We start from the raw sequence: 11,358 nt of genomic DNA on the forward strand, positions 1-11,358 counted from the left end.
ACACAACTATGTAAACACACCTAAGTGTGGTAGGATTATTTATTTTGTTTCATTACCCTTCAATTTAAGATAAGAAAAGGGTCAGCGTCATGGTAACCGCTATTTCTGAGTGCCCATTCCCCAGCCCTGTTTCCTCAGCCTAAATCTAGCAAAAGAAAAGCCAGGACAGAGAGCACACAAACAGCCAAAGGAACTCACTGCTTTGAGGATTGCCACTGCGTCCTGCTGGAGCCACGTTGGGTAGACAACTTCATCGTTCAGAATCGCCTCGAAGAGGTCATCTTCGTTCTCCGCCTCGAAGGGTGCGTGGCCACACAGCATCTCGTACAGCAGCACGCCCATAGCCCACCAGTCTACGTCAGGGCCATACAGCATCTCCTGCAGGATCTGAAGATATGGGAAAGAAATATCAACGTGGAGCTCCTTAAAGCAAGCAGGGGAGAAAAAAGAATTGCGAAACATTAACACAGAAGTTCTCGCTACATGGTAACAGCACTCCCTAGTAGGCTGGCTGTACCTCCAGGTCATCTCAAGCTGGGAACCCCCAGATCAGCATCAGGTGCATCAGATGCATTAAACAAGGGCTGAACTAGCTTGGCTGCTCACAGAGTCACCTGGGAAATAAGCCTTTAGAAACGATGCTAGGGCTTAGCAGGAGGAGAAGGGGCGTTTCAGCAAAACTGGCTGAGCCTCAGAAGCAGCAGAGCAGCCATGTGCATGGGTTGACACTGCCTTTTCCTTCCCCTAGGAAGGATGTCCTTACCCAGCCCCAATGGCAAAGCTTTCAGCTAGAGAGGGGAAGGAGCGTGAGTGGGTGAGAAAGGTACAAACACCAACCTCAGACAAAAATTTAACTGTGTTGAAGGAGGATCTGAAACCCTGTCAGAACATCTGGCAGCATCTGGAGAGCAGCTGTTCCTTAAAGAGGTGTTTTTAATTTTGTAGTGAGATGGGGGAATAACAGGGAATGGGAGGAGGTAGAAAAAGGAACTGGGAAATGAGGGAGAACTCAATCCCCTTTCAAATCAAACTGGGCCAGTATCTGTATGTGCCTCTCTCAAGATTTTTGCAGCTGCGCCTCTATTTCTTCACTTTGTGTTTCCCAAAGGAAAACACAGGCTTACCTTGGTGCCTACAGCAGCCTGAAGGTTTACTCATGCTTTGTTTGGACAAGGAACTGATAATACAAGCATACATCTAGGAGAAAACCTTGTACCCAGCAGTCAAATACAGCGTAGCTGAAGACAGCACTTGCTGTTACAAAGCTAATCTACGCTTTTCATATTGTAACCAAGTTTTCCAGGCCAGAGAAAGGTTTCCTCTACCTCCGGAGCAATGTAGTCTGGTGTACCACAGAAGGTGGCTGTGGTGATGCCATTGTGAATGCCCTCTTTGCACATTCCGAAGTCTGCCAGCTTGCAGTGACCCTCGTAGTCCAGCAGCACGTTGTCCAGCTTCAAGTCCCTGCAACGACAATTGTTCACCGAATCGCTACGTGCTTAGAGCAGCCCCAGCACAAACAGAGGCAGCGTCCCAGCTCTCAGAAGCTTAACCTGTAAACTGGACAATCCTCATCTATCATAAAAAATAAACAGAGGTCATTCAGGAGGGGTTTTCTTTTGATTCATCTCTTACAAAAGGGAGGGAGGAACAACCATCCTTCTGCCAAACTGCATTTATATGGGCAGGTGCTACATGAGTTCGCCCACATGGCTTTCCAAACACACCACAAGCCTGGCTGGCAGAGCTCCTGCTCATTTAGCTCTGGGACTCACTGGAGCAGAGGTTGCCAGAGCTGTCAAATTGCGTAACGATGTTATGATGCAGCAAAACACATCGCATGGGATATGCTCTGATTCAGCAAAGTGCCGCGCTGGGAGCACACAGCCGAAGCCAGGAAGGCATGTGAAGCCTCGTTAGAGGGGAACAGATTCCCTATTCTCCTGAGGTGTGAGGAGTAAAGTCTCAGACTCCCTGTATCGGGGCAATTCTGACTGACAAACCCCAGCTGGAGTGTTATCCAAGCTGAGAAGGAACTCCCTGCCAACTCCATGCCACGTGGGAAGGGTGAATCTTCAGCCAGCATGAAATGCCTCCACCATAAGGCAAAGTCTTTAAGTCCTCCCAGGTGTATCGATTCCAGCAGGAGTGCATTAATGTCAGAAGTGAATGTCCCCCACAGCGTTCAGTGGGGTGGGGACTGTCTTGCCACTGTCCCAAGAGATCTGCAGTCGAACACAAGCTGCAGAAAGGAACATTTTCCAATATGCCACCCCAACAGCCCGTGAGCTCCTCATCAAAAGCAGTGCTGCCAAAATGGTAAGAGCCCTAACAAAGCTTATCAGCTTGCCTGACCTTGAGATTGCCTCAGGGAATAGGCTACAGCCAGCAGCGCAGCCAGGAACGCGACCAGAAAGCACGGGGTCATCTGCAGACTCCTAAAAATACACACCAGCTCGTAGCCCCTCTGCTTTTTAGCCGCCAGACAAGCTCTAGGCACCAGCACAGATGGAGGAAAAGAGCTATGATGGGAGCTCTGTACAGTACAAATAGGTCACAGTTCATTTTTTTTAAATGTCTCAGGTACTGGCCCAAGGTTTGCACAGAACCCTCACAGCAGCTCTGAGGCAGGGAAGCATTACCATCACCGTTTTACTGAGGGGGAGGACACCTTACAGCCCTAGACAAAGCCACTCCCAAAGCCATTCAGATGCCCAGATAAGGATCAAGTAACTAAATACATTTAAGGGTCTCATGGCCCCTTCATGAAATCTGTGCTGGAACTTGATCCATTTTATCCTCTCATTGGACATCTACTTCCCTGGGAAGGGGGAGCAATGGGGAGGGTGCTAACACAGGTAGTGGCATCTCTATATGAAAACCCAGGGGTGAGCTGAAATCTGAATCCAGCTTGGTCCTGTTCATCTCCCATCTATCCTCCGTCCAAAAGTGAAAACCAGGTGGTTGATTGCTCTGCTGTGGCATTTCCACAGCCCACTCCACCACCTCTTGGAGCTTGAGACAGCTCTCCCACAGCTTCACTGTTGCAGTGGAAAGATCAACAATGCACTGTGCTAGACAATCAGAGCCACAGCCTGTCCTAAAGAGATAAGAAAAAGTATTATTAGCCTCTTTTGAACGGATGACAAAGCGAGGGGCAGAGGTTAAGAAATTTGCCCATATCCCTCAGAGCCAAGACTGAACACCAGCTTCCTGAATTCCAGCTCTGGATCTTAATTGCAAGATCAAACATTCTCTCTCCTCGACTTTAACATGGCTTGGCAACACAAGCCGGCAAAGAGCCCTCCGCAATGACGCCGCCCTTCCCAGCAGCTCCACCAGCTATCTGGTGGCCAGTGAAACTCGGATGCCGAGGACAGAGCCCAGGCCTGTCTTATGCCACAGTGTTTGCTCCGGGTGGGATGCTCAGCAGAAGACACTTGTTTTTTTCTCCTTCTGAGAACCAAAACTGGCTGCTAAGGCATGTGGGCAAAGGCTCGACCTGGAAAGGCTTTAGGTGAGCACAGTGAGTGGCATTGTACATGCTCGCCCATGACAGGACGCCTTCAGCAGCAGTTTACAGCCAAAGCTCCTGTTGCTCTTCCCTGTGGTTCCTGGCAGAGCAGGGAAGCCCTCCGAGCATAAAGGCAGGCTTTGTTTCCAGGAACCCACAATCATGTGGTTGAAACGCGCAGTTTATTCTTGGCTTGGTTTGAAGTGCAGCAAACACCTTCTCGGCCCTGGGCAGGGCTGACTGTTGGGGGGTGCCGCTAAAGGTGCAGCTGGAAGGGGAGTTTTGATGAACTTGCCTGTAGATCCCCCTTGCAAACCTCCCCCCACTCCCCAAAACATCCGCCACATCAGGCATGCTTTGGCAATACCTCAAAACACACCTTCCTTACACGCGAGCCAGCAGAACCAGAGTCACGTACGCTGAGTGAGCAGGTTACAGTCCCTCTTGGAGAGCCTGAGGAGCAGAGGCAAGACACGGCCATGAGGCAGGGCCAGCGCTGCAGAGCAGCTCACCAGGCACTCTGCCCCTTCCCAGGCTGCAGAGGGCTCGCAGTCCCTGCTAGCTGTATATATAGCATCGTTCTGGCACCAAGATGGCAGGAGCTTCTGCAAGAGCAAGAGCCCTCTGCTGTGTCCTCCCAGAGAGGCTCTGTGTAACTGCCATTAAATTCAGACCCTCTGCCTCTCGCTGAGCGAGTGCAGCTTTAACCACACAAGGCAAACCTCCAGCTCTTTGGCTTCCCTATATTGCACGTTACGAGCGCCTCTTGTCTCCTCTTGCGGTTGGGATATTGGCTTCTCCTGACTTCTTTCCAGCAACGTGAAATTCAAAACTTGCATTTTCTATTTTCGCATATCCTATAACGTGACATTAATCTGCTCTCCCTTGCTCAGGCGCTCTGACTACGTGCGGATCGCTTTAGAGGAGAACCTCCCATGACCAAAGAAGACTTTTCGATGCTCTGCACTCAGCAAGGCTACAGAAGGTGGCCCCCTATGTCCCTCCTGAAGCAGATCTCGTGGGCCAGCACAGTGGCAGGCCCAGCCACACGGCTCCTCTGGAGCTTGCTCTCTCTGACTGCCCTGTAAGATAATTCTCTGGGAAAGTTGTGGTTTGGTCTTGTGCTTGAGCATTTGTCTCAAGCGATCCCAGCAGTCATAAGCTCTCTATTTGCTGCTCAGTGTTGACAAGTCTCCCCACGCGTCGTACCCCGTGAACCAGCACAGCCACATGAGAGGAAAAACACTGACAGGTTTCTGAGATTTACAAGGAGCTCTTCATTTTCGCAGCAAGGATTCCGGGAAGCTGATGAAACTGGAAGTCATCCAGCTCAGAAAGCCCACATCTACCTCATTTCCTTAATACTTGCATTTTCCATTCAGTATTTTTAGCAGTTCGATGAAGCAGTAAGAGCGGAGAGGTTTTCTGAGGGGAAGGCAGCATTGCTAAGGTCCGGCTGAGGTTCTGCCTTTCACTGGCAAAGCTCCACCGGAAAACAGGCTTCATCCCGACTCAGAAAGACAGTCTTTGTCCTCGCGAGCAGCTACGGCACATGGGCTTAACGGCCTTGGTTTAGTCTAGACCCAGAAGAAATGACCAAATGAGCTGCTTCAGCCTCACTCACTGGAAGACGTGTTCTCTACACATCTGCCGCTTGAGTTTAACATTCATTAAACAACTCAAAATTACAATCGCAGATGATCCAGCCCTTTCCTGAAGCATCTGGCCAATACAATTTCCCTGCGGCAGGGAGTTTTGCCACAGGCGTTACACATGTACCTGCCACTCGATCTAGAAACTATATTTGAAAGGACGAAGTTTTCACCTCCTTTCGTTTTACCACCCTGTGTTGTGAGGGCTGTACATGTAGTAAGGACCTTCTCAGGAGTAGGGGTGGCAGAAACTGGATTCCTTCCTTGGTTCTGCCTCGGTTCAAGTTCTCCCAGTTTGGTAATCCCAAACGTCCAGTTTAAAGCTCATAAAGGCTTGGTGTTCCTATCTCAGTGGAAATCATTTAGTCATGAAAGATGTAGGTACAGAGCAGTGGGAGCTGGCCACAAAGGGAGATGTGACTAACGTAAAAGTCCAGCTGAATGTTTTTAAAATAAATACACAATTAAAAATAAATTCCCCAAATCTGGAATTAGCTAAATGAGTACCTTTGGTATTTCTGAAAGGGAAAAATCTTGCTTTTTCAAGTCTTCAGCATGTAGGGACATTTAGACACTCCTTGGAAACACCTTTGGGTGAGCAAACGTGCATTGATTTTTCCCCACCTCTTCTGCTGAAGTAATTTTACTTCACAGAAATACTGAAATCTCCACCACGATGGAGAAAAATGCGTTTCTATTGCCTGCTCTGGTAGCCAAAGCAATACACGTTTCCAACTCCTGCTCCAGTGAAACTGTAATTATTTTTTTGCAAAACGAAGCAACTTCAGCTGGGGAGAATGAAAGATGTAGAACCTGCAGAATAGCACAGTTGGTAAGATACTTATCGAAGAGGTAGGAATTTTCAAGTTGAAGGCCCTGCTCCAGATACAGTGGACAACAGATTTAAGCCAATATTTTGATTAAATAAGGAGAACAACAGATGGAGGTCTCAGTTTTATGTGTAGCCCTAAATACTTATGTGAAGCTAATATCATTTCCCATTTTCCTTTGCATTCATTAGTAACATCCAAACAAAACCACTTTATTTTACTTGAAAGTTAACACTTGTTTGAGCTGCAAAAAAGCACTGTTGCTCGAAAAAAGCCCTAACAATTATTTTGAGCCCACAAAATCTGAAACAATTTTCTATCTTTCTTTCCATGCCAAACCTTGGAGACTCAGTTACCAAACTCAAAGCAAATTATTATTCTCACAATTCCATTCCCACCAGCTTTGGACTAGGGATCTCCATATTTGTTCCTGAGATTTCATACCACTTTGGGAATTAAGGCTATTTGCAATCCCATGAGCCTTGGGTAGTAAAGAGCTCACAAATTCCTTCACAGAAAACGGCTCACATCTCCCATACTTTCCTGCTAACAAGCAAACATTATTTATTATTATAGTCCAGTAAGTTTTTATAACCAGGAATTCATATTCTCATAGCATCAAGGAAGCATTAAACAAATTTCCTAAGCAGTGGCAGAGCTGAGTGAGGGCTGGCAGCAGTAAATCCAGGCTAAAGAAGACACCTGCAATATATTCTACCAGAGCTAAGACATAAAAACCCAGGCTGGGCTGCTGCTCTTTGCTTAAGTTGCCACCACAGCTTTAGGGAAGGGGGAAATACTGAAATCACAAATGAAAAAAACAGGTTACTGGCCTTTGAAAAAGAAACTCACAAAGCAGAGATCAGAAAAAGATCGAGCTGCACCGAGCTGGAGGAAAACAGTTTGAAATCCTGAGTTTTGTTGCTGCATAAAAGGATGAGCTGTTGCTCCCTTCCAGCCTCAGAGGCTTCCTCTAATTCGACTCCTGCCATACGTTAAAGGGGGAAATCGCGATAGCTGGAGTTTAGAGGGCTTGCTCTTGGGTGCAAGCAGGTAACCCTCAGTGCTGACACACAGCGCATAGCCAGTGCGTGGCCACCGACTGACCCCGCGTGGGGCTGACACGCTGAGGTGGAGAGCGTTGCCTTATGCGCCCACAGTTTCACCACACAATCCCTAAACCCTGCCAGGCTGAGTCCATGCTCTCTGTCCTCACGGGCACCGCATGATGTAACAGCGTGGGGACTGTAAAACACAACTTCCACTCCTGGATTTTTTGAAAGACAATCTTTCTATCATTCTTTCTAGTTTCCAATCAACTTCTGAGGTACAAACCTGTTCAGATCACCCAGTACCGCACCTCACGGTGCAATGTAATGGGACAGAAATGAAAGGAAGATCTCTCCAGGTATTTGTAATTCCAAATTACCAGAAACAGGAATGACACATAGCAAGGTGCCTTTCTTCACTCTCCTACCAACCAGAAGCTGTTTTCAAAAGCTGACCACGCGTCAGTATTTGGGGACTGTAAATACACCGCAACAGCTCCAGACTGAAATTCTGCATTTCTCAGAAACAAAGCAAAAGCAGAAATGCGACATAATGATTCAAGAATCCATCTCAGACCTAGGCTAAGTGGCCCGTCCTGGCCAGCTGCTTTGTGCAGCCACGGGAGGCAAAGGAGGCTCATGGGGAAGGTCGATCCCTCAGGCATCTCAGTACCTGTGCAGTTTTCCAGCCAGGAACCCAGCATCGTTCCTGGGGATTTTATGGCCTCATCCCAACACAGCACATCCTACAGACTCCTCAGAGAGCTGTAGAGGGGGAACATGGCAGAATACAACAGAGCTTCATGGCTCTTCTCTGCTTCAGCTAACCCACCCATGCTGACACGTGGAGCACAAGCCTTTTGAAATCCTCAGCGTGTTAGGATAAAAGCATGGCGGATTATGGCCACGCAGCTGCCAAAGCACACCCCACCTCCCTTGCAGACACCAGGATAGTAGAGAGTGATGCAATATGCACTCGTGTCTGGGGTCAGATACGAAGCCAGAAGTCATGGCTGAACATCTCTGAAAACTCATGCCAGAGCACAGGGCCAAGGACCGCTCTGGAGGGCAAGGTGGGTGTTGAATTTGTGCAAGGCAGAGGGAGATCCTCATTCCCACTTGCATCTGTGCTCTTCAGTATGTCCAAAAGCACTCTGTATCAGCCCTACACACTCACAGGGAAAAGTCTGACTAAGGTCTAAAACACACTCCTGCCCTGTTGCTTGGGCTACAGACTAAACTCTGATTGGCAAGTGCTTGTTTCAAGAAAAGCTCTGTTATTACATTTTAGTCTTGAAGTCAAGCAGCCCTCCAAGCCTAAGGACAAGTTTCTGCAAGCCATCTGCCCAGGTTAAGGCAGCGCCTTGGGTTTTTGGTGGAGGTGGGTGGGAACCCAGCACTGCCGCCTCCCCATCTGCCTGAACCCCTCCTGCTGCAGGGTCTCTGGAACCCAGTTACCCAGACCACAGTCGGAGCACCAGTCACCTCCTGGCGCTCCCTGGGTTGCCACTCTGAAGATGAGGCAGTGCCCAAGGCGTTGACTTCTCTTATGGCACAGGAGCTGGCATACCTGGGATCAAGACCTCGCCGATGGTTTCAAGTGCCTGCCAATACAAGACCCTCTGGGCACTTTAGAAAAGTTTCTGTGGAAGTAAACACAATTACTGACACGATTCCATTGCTATTGAGATCAACGGGAATGATTCATCCTCCGGATAAATTAGAGTGATAGGCTAAAGTATACAGGCATGGACTAAAAAAACCCTCGGCATACCACAAGAGATAATCACAAAGCTTGCACCACGTTTCTGGGTCTGAATCCGAGTGGTACAGATCCAGTGGGACCCCACAGGTGCCCTGAGTCCCTCTGGGGTCAGGCACACCTATAAGCTTCCCCTTTATTATATGCATGGCAGCTGTAAGGCAGCTAATGACAATTTCAAAAGGCAGCTTTACAAGGGCAAAGCGATGCTCTTGTGAAATGGGGCAGCCAAGAGCCAGAGCCATTACCGCTGAAACACAGACGCGCTGGAGATTGCTACGCTGGAGTAATCCCAAAGATGGTGCAATCCATATATATTTATATGCCCACATTTGTGTGCATACATTTTTTTACATATGCAGATGTAATATATGTATTATTTGCTGCGTTCTTCTGGGGACTCTAGTCAGGAAACAGGAGTTAAACTTGAGGTATTTCCCTGAATCCCAGAGCAAACTTACTGTGGGAAGGGGAGAGGTGGCTAGAGAAAGGCTCCATGTGCAGCTCTTGGTATGCAGGCCACGCGCTCCCTCTCCTCATGAGCCGCCAGCCTAGTCCTGTGATAGACTCCTTGGTCCCACTGGGCAGTAATGCTGGAATTTGCTGGCCCTGAAACATCACTTGCTGAATTGCTCCCAACAGAGCTCCTATTTTACCCTTGCCAGAAAAAGAGGGAAACAGAAAAAAAATAACCCAAACCACAACGCTTCTTTCTGTCAGTCCCCACGTCTGAAGTCTTCAGAGGAGGCGTACGACACTCGAGACACGAACAAGAACCATGTGTGGACTTATGACTGACAGTAACAAGAAAGGTTAAAAAGCATAAGCCTGTTATGTCACCTTGACAAAAATAGACCAACACTGATTCAAAGCCTGATACAGAAATTAAAATGAAATCAGGCTGGTGCCCACAGTACCACATGGTCTCAACGCTTCAAGATGGAGTGAAAGAGTTAGCCAAGATTAACCATTACCAACTGCCCACAGCTCCCTGTAGAGCTGCCTCAAGCTGTCCTGGTAGGATCAGGGTTGGACTGTGCTGCTGAAAAGGCTCCTCTTTCCACCAGCACAGAGTGGCGAGACCCATTTCACTACCACCCCATTGAGCCTGCCCTGGGGGAATTCGAGAGCGGCTCACACCAGAGCCACTCTCCTGCCATCCTGCTGCTAATCTCACAGCTGCCATGAGATCCACCCTCCCCACACTCAGAGTCTTAGGAGGAATGTTTCACTCCGGGAAACACCAAAGAAAAAAATATAAAAAATAAAGGTGGCCCTACCCATCATGATCGTGTGTGCAGACTGCCTCTGGCACGGCTTGGGCAGCAAACCAACCTGTGCCAGCACCGGTAATGCCAGCAGGGCTCCGTGGGGAAGACACTCCTGCATTGAACCTGTGTGTCTAGTCAGGCAGACTTCTCCACCTTCCCCTGATGTGGGGAGGATTCACTGCGCTCTGAACCTGATCCTGAATCCAGGGAAAATCAGTGGAAAAAAGTCCTGTCAGATTCAGTCAGTTTTAGATTAGGCCCTTAGGAAAAAAAAATATTTAGCCTTATTAATGTTCTGAATTACAGATCCAGATTTATAAAGCTAAGGCTATAGGCGCTCATCTCCTTTCTATAATGGAATGAACAAAGCTGAAGGCAGAAGTACTGCATTTTTAGACCTGCTTTTTGAGAGCACTTTGCTCTGGCCCATAGATTTCCACTGCCAAATCTGCCATTAACTTTTGAGGGAGCAACCCTAGGCCAGCTTTTGAAAGTCTCACCATCTGCACTGAATTTTTATGCACATGGTGAAAGAGCAGGCTCCGAGCGAGTGACACATTGTGGGCACAAAGCACACAGGCAGCCCAGCTCCGCACAGGAGGGGGTACTGCCTACCCCCACCTTGGAACCAAGTTTGGCTATATTTCCTAGGAGATGCTGTCTTGAGAGCTGTTACTTAAAATTACTGAGACCATCACTGGTATCATTGATTCTCTGTTTTCTAAGACTCCAGCAAACCTGCGGGCAAACAAAGTGCTTTCCTGACTACTCTGATCTCCCCGCTTTTCACCACAACAAGCACTTAAATAGCAGCAGTGAAATCAGATGAAAGACGCATTTACAGGAGCCTAGCAAATGGGTCATTATCCCAAGATTTCGTTTCTCGTTTCAGCCGGATTACTGTTGCTATTCACTCATTACAGGTGATTCACTAACGGCTGCGTGAAGCCCAAGTATCCCGGATAAGCAGGACAAAGACAGGTGAAATTCTTGGCTGGGCATGCTGTGCTCTCTGCTATCCCACTCCCGGTGCCGGGGACTCCTCCCAAGCTGCCTGCATGCAGGAACCAGCGACACTGAGTTTTGTGCCAGGCCAACAGGAACGGACTAGGTCCCACGTGTCACCCCAAATGCCACACAGGCAGCAAACAGACCCCAAACTGCCCCATGAACAATGCTGGCTGGTGTTGTCCCCGTGTCACATCAAGTACTGAACCCATGAGCCTGGCTGGGGCTCCCTCTCCAGCTAACACGGGGAGGCGTGTGCTTTCCCAAGGCGG

At 48.5% G+C, this 11,358-nt stretch overlaps 1 protein-coding gene across 1 annotated transcript in view; it reads right to left on the reverse strand.

Annotated features, from left to right (window-relative positions):
• The window catches only part of PRKCH (protein kinase C, eta), a gene marked incomplete at its 5' end in the record, with an annotated part of 117,704 nt that overhangs the window by 19,161 nt on the left and 87,185 nt on the right, over positions 1 to 11,358 (reverse strand). The window contains 2 exons of the mRNA XM_010141560.1: positions 199 to 387; positions 1,326 to 1,464. Coding sequence (XP_010139862.1) covers positions 199 to 387; positions 1,326 to 1,464 — 328 coding nt within the window. The remainder of the gene's footprint in view (positions 1 to 198; positions 388 to 1,325; positions 1,465 to 11,358) is intronic.

This window comes from Buceros rhinoceros, unplaced genomic scaffold (assembly GCF_000710305.1).
Source record: "Buceros rhinoceros silvestris isolate BGI_N320 unplaced genomic scaffold, ASM71030v1 scaffold7790, whole genome shotgun sequence".
Taxonomy (NCBI): domain Eukaryota; kingdom Metazoa; phylum Chordata; class Aves; order Bucerotiformes; family Bucerotidae; genus Buceros; species Buceros rhinoceros.